A 19,950-nucleotide genomic window follows, 5' to 3' on the forward strand; every position below is an offset into this window, starting at 1 on the left:
CTCTCAGTGTTGCAGCCTCTCCCCGTTGCGGAGCACAGGCTCCGGACTCGCAGGCCCAGCGGCCATGGCTCACGGGCCCATCCACTCCGCGGCATGCGGGATCTTCCCGGACCAGACACGAACCCGTGTCCCCTGCATCGGCAGGCGGACTCTCAGCCACTGCGCCACCAGGGAAGCCCAGCCCTTACCTTTCTTCTGCTCTGCCATTCTAGCTTCTGTTCATTTTTCAGGATTGGTTAATGGACATAGACGCTGCCCCACCTCCAGTGAACATTTCCCTTAACAATGGGAGCTCTTGTTAATCAGTTCCTTCTTTGAACTTTTTTTTTCTTTAATGCTTATTGTTTTCATTGAAACTTTAAAAAGAGCTGGAAAATTGGAAGAGATCTTAAAAGTAATCTAGTTTAGCCTCTAACCCAAGATCTCAGTCCTCTCCATAACTCATAATTAGCATTACCTTCTAGAATTATACAAAACTTATGATATTTCTTTTTACTTATGTAGTGAGCATCTGGAGGTTAGGAACTTGGTTTACTGTGCCTTTATTTTCCCTCTTAATTCTTTGTATGGTTAGTATGGTTCTTTCTCCCTAGAAGACACTAAAAATATATTCATTGATTAAATAAATGAATCATAAATTTTTCTCTCCAAAGAGTTTACAGAGGAGACTTACTTGCCCAAAAGTGTGTATCTTCACAGTTTCTCTGTTTCCAAATGTCTACAAAAAAGGATGACTTAAAAGACGCTGGATACATTTGCAGCCTACTCTTTTCTTTATATAGCTCTGTATTAGCCTTGGCTTTTATTTTCCTACATCTTGAGATTATATTTGGAATTTCTCACTTTTGCATGGACTATGGCTGAAAATGTGTATGAATTTTAATGGAGTCTGCTGAATGTTGACCATGTTTTCCTATAGTAGTGGCTTAGAAATATTTAGCAAGGAATATTCCACTTGATTCATTTAAATGAAGGTAGTTATATTGTGGCTGGAAATTTTATGTAAAAATTTTCAACCACAAAAGCCCTTTATTGTGGGCAGCAATAGGACAGCTTATAATTTGTGCAGGTTTAAGAATTATTCTTACTCATTACTTTTGTGGGGTAAATAGAAATGACAGCTTTAATTCCTTTGTGATTTTTTGTATGATATGATTTTGAAAATAAGATGTTTCTATAGCAAGGATGTTTTTGGAAAGTTAGTGCTAACTTCAAGTATGTCAAATGCTTTAACTCTATAGAGGGTACTTGATATTCAATTATAGTTTTGATGAAAATCCAAAAGTGATATTTTCATATTATAAGAACTTTTTTCCATTTTAGAGCATGTCAAAAGAATAAATATAGTAATTTGAATGCTCTATTTTTATTTCTAGAAACCAGCAAATATCCTAGTAATGGGAGAAGGTCCTGAGAGGGGGAGAGTCAAAATAGGTAGGTAATTATTTCTAAAATAATTTACTAAGAAACTGAAGTGACTGCAAAGATGGTTTCCCTTTTTAATACTCTTATTTAACTAGTTAATTTAAAAATTAATTCCTCATAATATTTGTAGAAAAGATGTTGGGAAATGTAGATAGATAGTTTGTAAAATCCCTCAGATTTATTCCCAAAATAAGGTTCTATAATTCTAAGCTGAAGCAAGCAAAAAATTCATTCCCATACAATACCCCAAGTATGTGTTTATGCTACTATTACTGTCCTGCACAGTCACCCTAAACATAATCTCTGAATCTTACTTTTGTCTCAGCTTTACCAAATGTTTCCCGGAATACATCCCTCCCACCCTGACCTAGTACATACAGATCTTCACAGATACCTCCCCCCGCCCTCCCCTCCCTCCACCACATGTCCTGGTGCCAGGTACCAACATATCTTTTCCAAATGAATGTATATATTTATAGACTCTCTTGCTTGCCAGTCTTAGATTAAGGCACTGGCAGAAGTCTTGTCTCTGTATTAAAATTTTCTTTGCAACTTGAAAGTTCTGAAAGAAATTGGCATCATTTATACCTATGACATATTTGGGGAGAAAATGAGCTAAGAAATGCTTTGTTCTAATTTCTTATAATAGAACTTAACATTTATTGAATGTCCAATGCTTTTTAGAAAGATCTTAAAGTAAATTTTGTTTCAGCAACCTGCTTTCTTTGCTGTTAGAATATATCATGCTCGAAGTGATGCGGAATTGTGCTAACTTGACATACTACAAATTCATTCTGTCCTGCTTCAACCAAGCGTGCCCTGCTGCTTGGTTTTCTACTTCTTCAATTAATTCACTAGCCCAGTTCCTGAAGAAGCTGTTCTAAACCAACTTTTCTTTCTTCAAACCTCTACTCTGACTTTACTGAGATTGAGTCATAAAAAAATTCTGTTGTTGTTAGTTAAGAACCAGGTGGCTGCTTTCCTTCCCTTTCCACCTTCCTCCCTCCCATCCCCTTTCTCCCGCTCCTCACTTTTCTGTTTCACTCTCACACTTTTACTTGGAGGCATTTACTGAGTACCTAGTTTTTGCTAGACCCTCGTGAAAGGGAAATAAAGGATGGTCCTTCTATGGGGGACACTAAGATAGATACTTTCAAACGTTATCTCATTTGCTTTATACAACCACCCTCTATGGTAGATACTGCAGATAAGGAAAGCTGGATTTAGAGAGACTGTAGCTTACTCAGCCTTTCAAAGGAAGGACTTGAATTCCAAGTCTGGGGTCTCTTTCCCTCCAAACACTGCTGCCTAGTGATATCGGAGTTATCTGGTATGACCTCACTGACCACTTTTTGTCAGCACAGCTCTGCCTTTGAAACAGTCTCAGAGAAAGAGTGTCTCTTTCTCCTAAGTCCTATCTGATGTCCTTCCTAGCTTCTAAATATCTTCCTGCTGTACTTGAGCCCTTCTTATTACAGTATCTCCATTCTCTCCTTCTCAAGTTTCTCCTCTTCACCTTTAAACATTCATAATCCTCACCCCAATTTTTTTTAACATCTTTATTGGAGTATAATTGCTTTACAGTGTTGTGTTAGTTTCTGCTGTACAACAAAGTGAATCAGCTATATGCATACATATATCCCCATATCCCCTCCCTCTTGCATCTCCTCCCACCCTCCCTATCCCACCCCTCTAGGTGGTCACAAAGCACCGAGCTGATCTCCCTGTGCTATGCAGCTGCTTCCCACTAGCTATCTATTTTACATTTGGTAGTGTGTCTGTGTACTCACCCCAGTTTAACATAAATTTTCTCATATCCATTTTGTTTTCTTTACAATTTGTTCCGTTTTTCCCCTTGTTCCTCTACTTCTAAAATACATGATGTTTATGCATTGTTTTCACTTACCCTAATTTGTTATTATCTGACGTCTTAATTCTGCCCCTCTATTGAAACTGCTCTCTAAAAGGCCATCTATGATCTCTGTCTTACCAAATCTAGTGGCCTGTGTTTAGTTGTTGTTTTCCTTTACTGTCTTGTTATTTGTTCTTCGGGCTAGTCTGGCCTTGTGACCGTCTTTTCCTTTGGTCTATATGACATCATGTAATTCTGTTTTTCTATCTACTACTTTTGCTGTTACTTCTGTATTTTATTCATTTTTGCCTCTTATTCCTATTACCCTTTTGTTTCAAGACAGGCTAGGTACTGGCTTGGGACATGGCCTCCCTCCACAATGACTTCTTTAGGGAATTGATAAGTTGTGGCCTCAAAAGCTTGGGTTCTATGAAAATGATTCTAAGATCTGCATCTCAGATTCTGTTCTCTCACCCTAGATGAAATGTTTATCTCTATTTGGATGTTCTGCTGGCAACCTATATTGCATTAATTCAAACCAAATTCGTCATCATCATATTATACTTTCCCATGCTGTACCAGTCATCACATTTATGCCAGTCACCAAACTTAATGTCTTCTCCTTATTCTCCCAAATAGCCCTACTACTCCTCAACATAAATTCTGTATTCTAGCCAGGCCAGTTAATTGCCTTATTGTTAAGAGTTTTAGGATTACAATTCCATCCAAGATTAAAGATAAAATCAGGGTTAAAAGTAAGCAGTAATTGGTATTAAAGGTCTAGTGAACGATTAATCTAGTTGATTAAATTGTTTTTAAATTTTGTTTTAATAGCACATTCTTTTTTAAAAAAATCAGTAATGCTCTGATGTCTATGCTTCACACTTTATGACCGTTCTTTTTTGACTGAAAGGGAAAGAAAGCATAGTCAAATGGAAAACATACTGTGCCCTTCCCTGTCTCTGAGGCTTCCCCTCCCCAGCAACCTGAAGACTTCCAGGCCTTACCTAAAATGCTCATCGCCGCCTTTACCATTCACAATGATCCATCCTTCAGAATCCAGCTCAAGTTCCACTTTCGATTTAGTCCACTCCTACAAATGTTTATCAGACATTGTTCCAGATAAAACTGTGAAGGAGACATAACCCCTTCCCTCAAGGGCCTTCAAGTCTAGTAGAAACCAGCAGCAACTCTCCTTTAGTCTTACACTACTTATCCTTTTTATTTTTATCTACTCCATGTATTTTGTCATCTCACCTTCATGTAAGCTCCTTGGCAGTAGACATTGCCTTCTGCTGCTTTTCTATCATTTGATACTGTCTAATTAGCACCCACACCAGAATTTTACTACCCCTGTCTGTTGAATTGAACAATTTCACTAATATCTAACTTTAGGAAAATAGGTGTTAGGAATGTTTAGGCTAATTACCTTTTGTCTAAATTAGTAATTATTTGAAAAATGGTTTGAAACTCCTTTAAAGTTCATACAATAGATGGGAATTGTTTTTAAGAATATTTATTGTTTCGTCTGGCCTTGATTTCATTTTTCAGTGAATAGATGTGGCTTATATAAAACTTAGAAGGTGGAGAATAAGGGGAGAAATACTGGCTTTAGCCTTTACTTAAAAATAGCATGCTTTTCAATGTATGAAAGAGTATTCCATCATATTACTTTGCCATCAACAACAATCAGCATCTACTAAATATATAGAGCAGTGCTTTGAGGTAGGTGTAATATTGGTAGAATGGTTTTGAATATCTGCGTTTGCTATAGGGAAATTTGCTTAAGAAAGTGTAGGCATCAGCATAGGCATCCTTGGGTAGCTTTATTTTTTAAGACCTGGGTCCTCCAAAGCATCCTCAGAAAGTCTTGTAAATTATTCAAACTCTAAAGAAACAAAATCACTGTAAATTAAAAATTTAATGTATATCAAAGTATATTGGTTTTAGATTAAATGATACTCTGTAGTTGAAACTTTACTGTACTATTTGTGCATTGTATAGTACACTAGGGACCCTTATACAGTCAAAATATACTGTGTATATATTTCATATTATAGAGGTTTATCATTTTTGTGATTTTTGCCTTTGTGACATGCGGTTATCATATGTGTAATCTATTGGATATCAGTTCCATGGTTAAGAATGTAGCTGCTAAATTATAACATGCTTTTTGTTTGTACTGGCATTTTCACTTCCTATCCCTGTGACTTTGGGCAAGTCATTGAACTGCTTTGGGCCTTAGATTCTTCATCACAGAAGTGTGGCAAGGGCAGTACTTATTAAACCAGCATTCTTATGAGGATTAGACGAAGTGATGTATGATGTATGTGAAAATCATTTGTAAACTCTGAAGTGCTTTATAGGTATAAGGTATTTATTCTTTAGGAAATCTTAAGAAAATTAGTCACCAATACCTTATTATAGTAATAGTCTTTTTACTACTTTTGTGTACCTCTAATATTTTAGTTATCTTTGGTATAGACCTTTGTTAAATGCTGAATTATAACATTCTTATGTGTTCTATGTTCTTGGAACCATGTATGTGATGTGCTGGTAACTATACAACAACTGGCTCTCTGGGAGGAAAAACCCCTATTTGTAGCATTTGCTGTTTTCCATGATGTAAATACTCCCACCATAGCCAATTTCAAGCCACAAACATGACGTTACTGAACAGAGTTCAAAAGATGTGTATGAATTGGCTCTGCTGGGTCCATGAGAGCCAACCAACTCTAGCACACACTGAACTAAGATATAGTCAGGTTTTTTCAATATATAGGCATACAGAAGTCATAATCAATCATGGAAACTTTTAGACTATTTTCTATTTTTAAAATATTTAAGAATATTATTCTGTCTCTGAAAGCCAGGAATCTGAAGTCAGACCTGGATTCTAATTCTGACTCTGTAGTTACTAGTTCTATGACCTTGGACAAGTCAGAATATCTCTAAGCCTCAGTTTCTTCATCAGTAAAATAGGCACAATAGTAGTATCTACCTCAGAAGGGGAGATTTGATGCCTGGTACAGACCACTGGTTGAAAAGAGAGGAAAAAGGATTGCTTTATAAGGTTAGTGGCTATTGTCATCAACCTTGCATGGTTATAAGAGCATGCCAACCTGATTTCTTATTATTTTATTTTTTAGCTGACATGGGTTTTGCCAGATTATTCAATTCTCCTCTAAAGCCACTAGCAGATTTGGATCCAGTAGTTGTGACTTTTTGGTATCGGGCTCCAGAACTTTTGCTTGGTGCAAGGCATTATACAAAGGCCATTGGTAAGTTAGTCTAAAATGATTTACTTATAGTTGGTAAGTATTACATTATCATATCATTATCATGATATTACATTATCATAAATACTAAATGGTATAATAATAAAGCTGCTTTGTAAAAACCACTTTAAATTTCTTTGTAAAAGTCCTGTTGTTTATATTCCCAGATTTTGTAATCTGGTAGATTTGGATTTTTAACTGTATAGGAGAATATGATTCCTTTAAAAAAAGAAATTTTCTTTCAGAGGATAGAAGTATCTGATCTTGTTGAGTTGCTATAGAAACAATAACATGCAAATGTTATTTTTTACTTACTATCAATCAGAAGGACTGGAGGGAGGTTTAGACTTGTTTTCTTCACAAAAAGAAAAAAAACAGAAAAACGGGAGTAGTGTAGTTATTGGAGAGAGCCCCTTCTATTTGGGGAAAAGTTAGTCAGTCAGTCCTTTCCTAAGCAAGAAACAATATGACTAATCTTTCTCTCTTGCCATTACAGTTTTCAGAATGGCAGTTTCTCCATTAAGGTAGGAAATAGAGCCTGGGTAGATTAGCTGTGCTCAGCATCTTGCCATCTCACCAAGTGAAAAAACTGAGTAAGAAAACCTGTTATAAACATACTCTGTAAGATTTTAAGTCTCCTTCAGAACAGAGGCATCAGAGATTTTGCTACCTGTCATTACAGTGTCCTCAGAGGTCCCAGCTGCTAATTGAGGGAGTCAGGAAGAGAGAGCTGTCCTCAGACCTAGATATTGCTTTAAAGGAGGTAAAAAGAGAGGGGAGGGAGGGAGTAAATAGTACTGTTAATGTGAAGGGCTAGTTCTGTAAGGTACTTAAATTTGCTCTAAGTGTGTTTCTTTAAATTTTCCTTTTCTTGAATTTTCTGTTTACTTGTCTTAGACTAATAACTGTTTTGACTACATTTAGCTGCTTTTGTTGAGTTCTATTTGATAAAGGCACTTAAGCTATAAAATTATTAAAAATAGACAAGTCAGCTTAATCCTTTTTCTGTTAAGCTTATGAAAAACCTGCTGGCAGCCAAAGAACTATAAATGAAGTTCTCACGTTTGAAAAGATTAGACTCATAATTAACCTATTCATGGGTAAAAAGGGAAACACAAATTAAAATATAGTAATGTCCTCATTCGTCAGGAGGTCTGATTTCTGCAAAACTCAGATACCCAGAACACATTTATACTGTCTTTGTCTAGGGATTGAGACACTAGCACAGTGTGGAATATTATAATTCTTCATAAATACTGCTAAAGGATTTTGTTAAATTAGTGAAAAGGGCTATGAGTAGCCACAGCACTGTGAGGAAAACCAGTTTGTGTTTGATAGTAGAGAAGTGTGAGACTGACCTTAGACCTGTCCCCTGGCAGTTGAGTTTATAGTAATAAGGCCCCTTACCAGAGGCTGCCACTCTGTCTGCCAAGGACAGTGGCAGCTGTCTTTGAATGAAGGAGAACTACAAAAAGCAAATGGAAGGGATAGAGCGGTCCTTAGAATGAGGAGTGAAAATCAGACCCTGACTCTATTTACATTCCAATGAATGACTTTTACTGAGAGGCTATATTTTTGAGACATTTAGAATTATGTTTGCTTTTTCTGTTATTAGGTCTCTCTATTGAGAACAGTAAAATCTAGACAATCTCAGAAGGTACCAGAGGATAGGAAGAAACCAAATGAAAGCCAGAGAGAAGGGGAGTGTCAGTTGGAAGCAACAGGTGGTGCCTTAGAACAGGACTGATGGTGAGATAACCCAGGGCATAAGGTGGGGAGTACAGGATGTGACAACAGCAGACACCCACGTGCATTGGGCTCTTACCAAGCACTATGCAGTCTATGTCTAGAAGGGAGATTTCCAGTAAGAAAAGGCAGGTTCAGACAAAACCTTGTTAAACTAAATGATGCCCCACCAAAATCTGTCTCACTCTGAGATTCTTAGCAAACCCATGGTAGTGAGGCCTCTGTTTAACAGGTACTACTGGCGATTCTGTTGTATGTGGTCCCCACACTTTCAGAAGCATAGTTTTATGAATATTTTCTGATTAACTGCTCTACTGTTGGAATAAAAAATAGATGTGTTTTTTTGGAAATAAAGGTAATTGGGTATGAATTGGAAACCAACTATATTTCTTATTTCCTCAGGGTAAAGAGAACTGAAATTGAATTTTAACCAGCTTGCGACTTACTTGCTCAGTAAAAATAAGATTTACGAATTAAAGATAAAAACATAATTGCTAATTTCTAATTTTAGTCAAGTCCCAATTACTTATTCTGGATAGAAGTTAAGAAAAAAGCTAAGAAAGAGTAATCCCCACATTAGTTATCTTTAGGCTTGAAATGTATTCATAGCAGACATAATAAATACACACACATTCACTCCTTTTTTTTTTTTTAATAAATTTATTTATTTATTTATTTATTTTATTTTTGGCTGCGTTGGGTCTTTGTTGCTGCTTGCGGGCTTTCTCTAGTTGTGGCGAGTGGGGGCTACTCTTCGTTGTGGTGCGAGGGCTTCTCATTGTGGTGGCTTGTCTTGTTGCGGAGCACAGGCTCTAGGCGCACGAGCGTCAGTAGTTATGGCACGTGGGCTCCGTAGTTGTGGCTCACGGGCTCCAGAGTGCAAGCTTAGTAGTTGTGGTGCATGGGCTTAGTTGCTCCGCGGCATGTGGGATCTTTCCGGACCAGGAATCGTACCCGTGTCCCCTGCAGTGGCAGGGGGATTCTTAACCACCGTGCCACCAGGGAAGTCCTGTGTGTTGTTTTTTAAAAAAAATACTTATTCAACAGCATTTATTTAAAAAAATAAATAAAATACTTAAAAAAATACTTATTAAACAGCATTTATTTAAGTGGGTGAGTATGAACATACATCTTACAAAAATTCACATGTACATTTGGCAAAACATTGTGAATATAACATTATACTCTTAGAATCTAAATTAAAACTATATTATAGTCTTTCAATGTATAAAATCCAAATAGAATAATCCATAACTGGTTCTTTGAAATAGTTAATAAAACTTTGAAAGATGCCTAATTTTATCTTGGCACATTGGAGAGTTGGGGCACCATCTAAGTGAATATGTTCAGATCACATCTATCTCTACTGGTTTCGTGCAGTGTCTATATATACTTGTATTTATCAGCTTCTAGAGCTCACTGTTTGTCGAAAAAACTGAAGTTGGTGTCTTTCAGACAAAAGTTGAGCTTTTCCAAATCATCTTGTGCGATCTGTACTGTCTGTCTAGACTGACAGCTCAGAAATTCTGCTGTCATTATGCATTTGATTGCTTTAAAGAAATGTATCACCACACCTGATGATGATATTATTTCAGTCTGTCAGATCTTGAGTATTATGCCTTGTAGTAGGTTATCAGTTGACTCCTTTGGAGATTAAATTATTAATAGTGGTTTGAAAGGCTTTTGCCTAACTGTAAATTCATTGCTTGCTAAATTGAGTTTCCCAAGCTTATCTTGATCAGGAAATTTACAAGGAAATGTATTTTATTTGGCTTTCAGTATGTTATGTGATGATACAGCTATTTCATGTGATATATATGTTTTCTTAATATACTTATTGTATTTTGTGTATTGCTTCACTGAAAAGTTTAAAAAATTTTTTTATTTTGGGGATTCTTTACTTTATAAAAGTTATACTTGGTATACAATGTTATATTAGTTTAACATGTACAACATAGTGATTTGATATTTTTATACATTATAAAATAATCACAATAAGTCCAGTTACCATCTGTCACCATACAAAGTTGTTACAGTATCATCGACTGTATTCCATATGTGTACATTACATCCCTCTGACTTTTTTATAGCTGGAAGTTTGTACCTCTTAATCCCTTTTACCTATTTCGTCCATCCCCCTACCCCCAAAAGTATTTTTATATGTAGGTTGTGATTATACCCAGAAATTATAACCAAAGAAATATAATAAATGTGTGCAAAAACTTGTTTGTTTTTCTTCCTTTATAGACATATGGGCAATAGGTTGCATATTTGCTGAATTGTTGACTTCAGAACCTATTTTTCACTGTCGTCAGGAAGATATAAAAACAAGCAATCCCTTTCATCATGATCAACTAGATCGGATATTTAGTGTCATGGGGTTTCCTGCAGGTAATTTATTTATTTATTTCAAAATAATGCGTCATATTTCAAAAACATTCTTTTTGAAAAGCGTATTTTAATGTATATTTAGTATTTTTTTTATATTTAGTATTTTTAATGTATATTTTTAAGCTAAAATAACTAGATTTTTGATAAGTAACACTATTTTATAACAATATTCAATATTTTTTTGTAAGATAAAGACTGGGAAGATATTAGAAAGATGCCAGAATACCCCACACTTCAAAAAGACTTTAGAAGAACAACGTAAGTAATTCCATGTTACGTATAAGTAATATTCAATGGGAATATTTAAATTAATCCTTTTTTAAAAAGATAGAGATTATTTCAACCAGAAACTTAGATTTTAGTGTATTAATTATGTTTATGATTTAAAGAAGATATTCCAGATGTTGTTAACATATATGCCAGGCTTAGGCTGTAGTATTTAAAAACTTTTAAGAATTTAAGGGTCAGTGGATAGTTTAAATGTCTCTTCTGTTTTAGCTTGATAAAGGCTCAGTTCAAGGCCACAGCTATGATTTTGTCTTTATCTAACTAATGACTGGTGACTGAAATGCTGGGCTAGGCAACCAGGAAGGGTGGCAGGAGGAAGAACACATGGCCTGGGATTTGAGTAAAACAAACTGGTGGGGACATGTATGCTGAGTAGAAGTGAGAGGAGTTTGTTATAAATGTGCACACCTAGAGGAAAAGATGGAAGAGGTTCTCTCTTGGGCAACTTAACAGAAAAATTTCAGGACAGGATGGCTTGTAGGAACAAAAGCAGACATCATAAAGAGAAGCAGAGAATGGCACTAATCATTTTGGGCCTCTCTTTTACAGTCCTTGGTAGGGTCCTTGCCTCTTTTCATCCCTTAAAGAGAGACCTGACATTGCTCAAGGGTCTGAATTGGGCTCTCTTCTCACTCTAGACATTGCCCCAGGCAGTCTCCATGATTTTGATGGCCACAATGTACCATCAGTTATGCTGATAGCTCCCAGTTTATACATCCTACTTAGATCTCTTTCCCAAGTTTCAGACCCATTTATCTAATTGCCTTATGGAATCCCCACTTGAATGTCCCATAAATACTTCAAAATACATGTCCAAAACTGAACTCATCATCTGTCCTCCTAAACCTCTCCTCCCACTATATTTCTTATCTTAGGAAATAGCTCCATGATTCATCTGATTGTTCAAGCCAAAGACCTGAGAGATATCCCTGATCCTTCTTCTATCTCACTGTCTTCCATTTTACCGCCCAGTGTCTAAACAATTAGCAAATCTAGTAAATTCTTTGTTCTAAATATCCTTTGGATCTTTGTATTTCTCTCCATCTACCATTCCACTGTTGCAGGCCAGACCACCACTGTCTCTCGCCTGGAATCCTGCAGCGGCCTCCTAAGTGATTTCTACCTTCAGTCTTCACTCCACCTCACTGTCTGTACTGCAGTCATTGCCAGAAGCACATTTGATCATGTCAGTCTTCAAGTTGCTCTTAATTTACCATTGCTCTCAATTTCTTAATATAGCTTACAGAGCCTTGGCTTCTGCATCACCAAGTTCATCTCCTAAACCTCTGTCCACTTTGTACTCTATAGCCTAGACATCATGAATTTCTTTAAGAGCCTCAAACCCCCTAAGTTTTCTTTGACCTCTGGATTTTTACACATGCTGTTCCTTCAGTCTGGGATATACTCTCCTCCCACCTATTTCATCCGATTAACTCCTTTATTTATCCTTTCTATCCTGACGAGATTTCCCCTTGACCTCCTAGTCTGAGTTAGTTAGGTGCTTCCCCTCTGTACTCCCATAGCATATCCTGTGCTGCTTCTCTTGGCACTGATCACTTTGCTCTGCAGTTGGCTTTTGAACAGTTACCGTCTTTCCCTCTAGAATATGGATGGTGCCTATTTTATACACCATTATAGGTATCCCCAGGGCCTGGTACATAGTGCAGTCTCATTAGTTACTTGTCAAATGGGTATTAAATGAAAGTGGTTCGGGCTTCCCTGGTGGCACAGTGGTTGAGAGTCTGCCTGCCGATGCAGGGGACACGGGTTCATGCCCCGGTCCGGGAAGATCCCACATGCCACGGAGTGGCTGGGCCCGTGATCCATGGCCGCTGAGCCTGCGCGTCCGGAGCCTGTGCTCCGCAATGGGAGAGGCCACAACAGTGAGAGGCCCGCGTACTGCAAAAAAAAAAAAAAAGGAAAGTGGTTCAAGTAATTGAAGATACACTAGTAATATAAAAGATAGAGAAAATTAATGAAGGCAGTTAACATTTTATCTTAGTATTTAAAGGCCAGAGGGAGAATTTTACATAAAATGATAGTATTTACAATAACCAGAGATAAAAGGAGAGAAATTTTAAAAGATAACTAAAATTCAGTTAGAAAGGTAATAGGAAAAGTTCAGAGATAAGAGCCATACTTCCTAAGCAGACAATTTTATCCACGCAAAATCAGGCTACTGATGCATAAGACAAGAAGGAATTTATTAAAAATTAGCTAAATCTAATACAATACATACATGTCAAAGTATAATAAAGAAAAAAATTCCAGAAAATGTTATATCAGATGACATAAAAAGTAAACGAATAATAACTTGTTTATATTAGATAAAAAGAACCAAAAAAATTACCCTTAAAGTGAATTGTGAAGGATAACAACAGAAGTTGCTGTAATCTTTCCAATGTTAGCTGTCAACTCTTACTAGCTCATTAGAAGGCAAGGTGAAAATAGAATTAAAAGGAAATAAGTAAGTTGACTTTAAAAATTGAATGTTTGAATAAACATGTCTGATAAAATGCTTTATAATGTATATAAAAAGTTTGAGTCACTTTGAAAACTGTTCAGCTCTTAAACTGTAGCAAATCTGGAAGAGGATAATTCAGAAACTGACACAAGAATTTATCTTAGCTTTAATACTAGGAAAAATAAGAAACCACAATGGGAATTGAGCAATAGGATTTCTCAACTTCAAGACCTTTTATATTATGATAGAAACAAATAACCTAGAATCTGGAGTTAACCCAAGAAATCAGTTGATTCAACATAAAGACTAAAGCCATGTTGACAGACTCCATTTCTACATAAACTTTAAAGTTTCTTTCCATTACCAAACTTAATGGCTACCTTGCCAATAAAAATGTTCCTGGTATTGGAGGAAAATAATTGTTAAATTAATATACATGGCAAAGATTTTTTAAAATAAAAATACCCAGTGTTGGCAAGGGTAATATAATAAACGGGCATGCTTACTTATATGCTACTGGTGAGAATGAATGCTTCTCAAACTTTAATGTACCTACAAATCACATGGAGACCTTGTTAAAAATGCGGATTGTGATTCAGAATCTGGGATAGGGCCTGAGTACATGCATTCCTACTGCAGTCTCTCTGGTGCCCATGCTTCTGGTCTGAGGGCCAGGTTTGTGTAGCAAGAAGGCTTTGAAATGTACATACCCTTTGACCTAATAATTCTAAGAATTTATCCTGAGAAGGCAGTCAAAGCAGCCACACATAGCTAAGATGAGGCACCTAAGGCTTTCCTAGAGGTTAACTAACTGCCCAAGATCACACAATTGGTAAATGATTGTGCCAGGGTCTGGTAGGGGTCTCTGATTCTCACCTGCCATGCAGTATTGTCTCCCTACATGTGTACTAGATTGACCTTCAAGAACCTGCGTTTTTACAACTGTTGTGAAACAAACATCATTAGTAACAGTAGAAAATATACATTCAGTACAAATAATAAGTTTAAAGAGCATTTGGCAAGGAAAAATGTTTATGAAACAATATTAAGTGAAAAAAGTTAGCACAATTTATATAGTATGATTCTAATTTTATAAAGACAAAAATGCCTGTGTTTGTATTATATGCATGAAAAAAGGACAAAAGAAAATTATCAAAATCTTGATGACAGTGTTTTTTTATTGCTGCTAGGTTATGAGTGATTTCAGTTTTTTTCTTTATGCTTTTCTATATTCTCTAAATTTTCTACCATGAACATATATTACCTATTTTTTGACCTTTTTAATTTGAAGAATTTCATATATAGGAAAGAATACATATGATGAAAATATGTAGTCTATTTAGAATAATAAAATGAATAATACCCATTTACTCACCCTTCAGCCTGAGGGGTTGATATCCTGATATAGAGTATGTACCTAGGAAAGGAATTGCTGGGTCACAGGATACTCACATTTTCAACTCTTATAGTTCATGAGTCATTATCTTACAAAGTAATTGTAACAATATAAACTCCTGCATGCTGTGTGTAACGATTCTTATTTCTTCACACATTTACCAACATTTGGTTATGTGTTCCTTTTTAATCAGAAAAAACAATGGCTTAACTTAACACATACCATATAGGAAAACCAATCTTGGAACTTTTCATTAAAAATTGTAAATTGTGTGAGTGTTCTTAATAGTGTGTGATTCTCATGTCTACAGGTACGCCAACAGTAGCCTCATAAAGTACATGGAGAAACACAAGGTCAAGCCTGACAGCAAAGTGTTCCTCTTGGTAGGTTCCTCTCTCCCAGACTGGGAACTTGGATCCTTTAGCACAGCCCTCACCCCACCCTGCTTACCACGGAATTGTCCCAGCTCTTCCTCCTCTTTAGAAAGAAAGGAAATTGGTGGATGCTGGGGCAAAATTAAATCTTTCTCTTTTGAGATGTCACCCTTGACTTTTAGCCTTGTCCAGTGGTTTATCAGCAGAAAAAAATTTAAATTCTAAAAGGGCTCTAATGCTAATGATTTCTGCTAGTCTCACATAAATGTGTCTAGTGTATTAATATTGTGGTGAGCTATACAAAATGGCATTTGATATTCTATTAGACATTAACACAAAAGTCAAAACATTGACTTGGAAACAAACTTTTCATGTGCTGTCAATTTCTTATGTGTTATTCAAGCTTCAGAAACTCCTTACTATGGATCCAACCAAGAGAATTACCTCAGAGCAGGCTCTGCAGGATCCCTATTTTCAGGAGGACCCCTTGCCGACATTAGAGTACGTATCCTTCCTTTTCTGTATGCTTTGCTCCAGGCTGAGGATGTTGGATGGTGGCTGAAAGCAAGAGAAGCACTTGTTACTGAAGTATTTTACTTTCTTTGTTAATACTGCCGCAGAGAAAAACTAGTCAAGAGAGAGGTCCTGTATTTTGAAACAGGCAAAGCTGTAGAGAGGTGTGAATGAAAACAAGTATTTTAGGAATGCCCATTAATCCGTTTTACAGATGAAAACTAAAGCTGAGAACAGATGAGACTTTTATAGGTCGGTCAGCCAGAACAGTTCACACCAAATCAGTAGGGAACTGAGATTTTAAAATTCTGTGTGTCTACTGTACAACCAGACTCCTCCATTTCCCCATCCTGGTTACACCCACATATATAAATTGTGCTTGGATTTATTAGAGGTGCAGCTTTTCTTGAGAAAATTATTTTCACTGTTGAAGCAAACACACATTCAGTTGTTTTTAGTGCTGATGAAGTTTGTGTGGAGAAATTTCTATGTCATATATGTCAACTAGCTATAACCACAGTTAAGATTTGTCATTGAAAGTGGCAATTCGTGTAAAACTCAGATGACACATTGTTCTGTTCTTATTGCTTAAATTGTGTTGAGAGGCATAACCAGCCACAGATGAAGAGTAGGGGAAAAAAGTGGAATTTTTTTTTAAGAAAAAAAATTTTTTTTAAGAAAAAATAGTGGAATTTTAAATGAACAAGGTCAGTGATATTGTAGATTTTACGTCATGACATGAATTCTTTTTTCTTTTCATGGTTTTTAGTGTGTTTGCTGGCTGCCAGATTCCATACCCCAAACGAGAATTCCTTAATGAAGATGAACCTGAAGAGAAAGGTGACAAGGTATATACTGCACTTAGGAATGGATAATTTAATAATTCCTATATATTTAACTGCCTTTTATTTAATTATGTATTTACTTTATTGTAGATGTACTTTGCGATTTGAAATATGCATTCACAGATAAATGAACTTCCTGATTTGTTTTATTGCCTATTTTATTCCCTGATTCTTAATTCTTGCTTTTTGTTTGTTCCTGTCATTGCTGTCACTTTATGCAGGCTGCTTTTAAAGCATCACTCTATTCTTCGATTGCAGTTGACTCCTCCCCACACAGCCCTACTTTTCCAAATTGATTGAAAAGACTATTATAGCTGTTTTAATGAGTTGCTATTTCCTGTGTGCCTGTGCTCTTCAGTGGGATGTCTGTGACTGACTTGGAGGGTTACTGTGCAAATCTAAATGAACTTCAGAGAACGGGTCCTGTTCGGGGCTCAGTACTTTGACTTCTGGAGCTGCTGTATTCCCTGGCTGCTCCATTCTCTGGTCACTCCAGTCACTTTGGAGTCCCACAGAGGTCCCTCCCCAGGTTGGTCAGCAGTCTCATGTGCATATCGTGTCATGGAAGATGTAATTTAGTTCCACAGCAAGCTTGCTTTTTTTTCCTCTCTACAAGAATCAGCAACAGCAGCAGAACCAACATCCGCAGCCCGCAGCCCCGCCGCAGCAGGCAGCAGCCCCTCCACAGGCAGCCCCGCAGCAGCAGAACAGCACCCAGGCCAACGGGACTGCAGGAGGGGCCGGGGCGGGGCCCGGGGCCACCGGAGCAGGGCTGCAGCACAGTCAGGACTCCGGCCTTAATCAGGTGCCTCCAAACAAGAAACCGCGGCTAGGGCCTTCAGGCACAAACTCAGGCGGGCCTGTAATGCCGTCAGATTATCAGGTACTCCCCTGAATTTTGTACTTTTAAATTTTCATATACTGTTAAAAAACTAAATGCAACTGAGTAAAATTTAAAGGTCTTATTGGCCATATTCAGTGATTCATGTGTCAGGTGGCATCTCCCCTAGCAAATACAGAGAAGCTCTGAAGAGCTGTACAAAATGGAAGACGTTTATCGGCAGAAGGAGGTGGGACAAGGACACTAACAGAGAGCTGATTGTTTCAGGCCCGGGGAACCTTCCTTTGGGGACTACAGGAGTCTACCAAGTAGATTACTTCTCTAATGCTGACTAGGAGATTCCAGACTGACTGGGGAGGAGTACATTCCTGGGAGGGGCTGAAACTGCAGTTAGGTTAGTCACTGTCTCACTTGTGGGCTTAGCACAAGTGACTCCATTTTGAGCCTGTCGTCTCTTTTTTAACAATACATTTTATAAAATGGGAAGTAGACTTACAGTAGATCCTTTTAGAATTAAGTGGTACTTAACTCTAAAGTTTGACTATACAAACTGTACAATCCTGTTTCTAGGGCATTATATGAAAATGAAGGTTTTTGTCATTTCATGTAATTGCAAGATATTTTGTTTCTTGATTTGATTATCCTAAAACCCTGAGGAGGGAAGGTGAGGCAGGCAGCTCCTCCTCAAAGAAAATGTCTCATTTTACCCTTACAGCTGCCTATCAGGTTTGAGTCAGAAAAAGATACCTAGATAGATAAGCAATTGAAAAGGGAGAGGAATGGCGGCTTATTTTGAAAAAAGTAAGCAGCATACTTCAGAAGAAGAGAAAGGGACTAAGATTGAGACTTCTCAGGAATAACTGTTATAACTGTTAAATCTCACTAGAAATAATTTTGAGGCTAGAAAATACATTTTGTTATTAAGATTTAAAAGAAAACTACAATTGTATTACCAATTCAGGAAATTAAAGGTATTACCAATTCAGGAAATTAAAGGAAAAAAGTCTAAGGATTGGTATTTGGAGAGAGAGGTAAAAATACTGGTGAAAACTGTAGGGATTCTTGGGAGAAAAAAAAGTTTTCAAGGTAGTAACAAGACAAGAAAAGATCTAAGAAGGGAAGGGAATTTAAAGGTTAAAAAAAAAGGTTTAGAACCACAGTCCCTCAGGGAACTGGTGGAGAAGAAGCACACAGGAGATAGATAACAGAAAACAAAACCATGGGCAAGGAAGACATAAAGTCACTGATTAGGAACTGGAAACAAGAGAAACATTAACAAGAAAGACATAATAAATAGCTGTCTAACTGGCTTTACATTCTGAATATCTCAGCACAACTACTTTGAGAACTTACCTTGGAAGATTCCCTGGAAGCAGAGGAGTATATAATAGCACTTCCATTGGTTCCAATTAAAGTAATCAAGGCATCAGTTTGATCTGCTAAAAACAGCTTGCTATTTGGGTAGTAGTCATGAACATATTTGAATTTTACTATAAAGTCAGTTTTCCCCCTAACATTAGTTTATTCTTATTATATGAGCAACAAACCTATACTATATACTGGCTCATCTTTGTGTCTCTGATTGTGTTATATTAACCTGATTATAGTTGATCCTGGACAGATTACTTAGCTATTGTATTTATTCCTTTCAAATCCAGGAGTTCTTCAAATGCTTTTCTTTGTCCATACTGAGCTATCTACTTAAAAATAAAATAGCATATCTGTGAAATGGGTAGCTTTCTCAGCTAGTTAGTTGGAAAGACTAGCATGAGGGGTGAGGGAGTCCCATTGCACCTGTCTGCAACTCTCATATTATCGACACATTTGTTCTTTATCCAGTACGGAGGAGGTATTACGCGGAGTCTAATCAGCTAAAGTGAAAGCAGTCATAGCCAGCTCAGCAACTGTAGGCCTCGTGAATGGAAAGGACATTTTTTTTTCCATAATAAACTGACAATAAAACATAGTTAGAATCTGGAAAGGCTTCTTACAACAACACAACTCGTCAGAATTGTGTAACACAGGAAGGAGTTAAGCGAGATTATTTTTAACCAAGACTATCTTATTGCTCTGTTGTCTTGGACCCGATGTTGCAAGTCCAGCTTGGCTGCCTCTTGTGCGCTGAGTGGGGCACGCTTGCTTATTTGTCCTTCCGCAAACTGCCAGTGCCACCTCAAGGTCATTTACATTTTTAACTCCAAGTAATAGCTTTATTACATATGACCTTTCCCACTTCGCTCACAGGAAGAACCAGCCTTCTGGGCATAGCCAAAGACACTGGTTCCAGCTATGCTTATATTTAACCAGGCACCCTGTTCTTATTCTATAGGTGAATTTTTCTTTTACATATTTTTTTCATATTTGCCCTTGGTACTATGAAGATGAATGTTTCACTTAAGGTAATAAAAATACATTGAACTGAAATACATTTGTCTCAGCCTTCTCTTGAGAGAATTTTCACATATGAAATTTTAAAAAATTCTAAATGTTACCTGAAGGACTTCTCTGGTGGTCCAGTGGCTAAGACTCCGCGCTCC

At 37.0% G+C, this 19,950-nt stretch overlaps 1 protein-coding gene across 3 annotated transcripts in view; it reads left to right on the top strand.

Annotated features, from left to right (window-relative positions):
• Positions 1-19,950, top strand: part of CDK19 (cyclin dependent kinase 19) — a 180,717-nt gene that overhangs the window by 155,771 nt on the left and 4,996 nt on the right. For 2 of the 3 annotated variants that reach the window (XM_024740923.1, XM_024740924.1), the window contains 8 exons: positions 1,377-1,434; positions 6,427-6,558; positions 10,549-10,692; positions 10,881-10,950; positions 15,151-15,223; positions 15,618-15,715; positions 16,497-16,575; positions 17,189-17,455. In XM_024740923.1, the coding sequence (XP_024596691.1) occupies positions 1,377-1,434; positions 6,427-6,558; positions 10,549-10,692; positions 10,881-10,950; positions 15,151-15,223; positions 15,618-15,715; positions 16,497-16,575; positions 17,189-17,455 (921 nt within the window). The remainder of the gene's footprint in view (positions 1-1,376; positions 1,435-6,426; positions 6,559-10,548; positions 10,693-10,880; positions 10,951-15,150; positions 15,224-15,617; positions 15,716-16,496; positions 16,576-17,188; positions 17,456-19,950) is intronic. The other variant, XM_024740926.1, reaches the window with a different exon arrangement.

This window comes from Neophocaena asiaeorientalis, unplaced genomic scaffold (assembly GCF_003031525.2).
Source record: "Neophocaena asiaeorientalis asiaeorientalis breed wild unplaced genomic scaffold, Neophocaena_asiaeorientalis_V1.1 scaffold203, whole genome shotgun sequence".
In the NCBI taxonomy this organism is placed as follows: domain Eukaryota; kingdom Metazoa; phylum Chordata; class Mammalia; order Artiodactyla; family Phocoenidae; genus Neophocaena; species Neophocaena asiaeorientalis.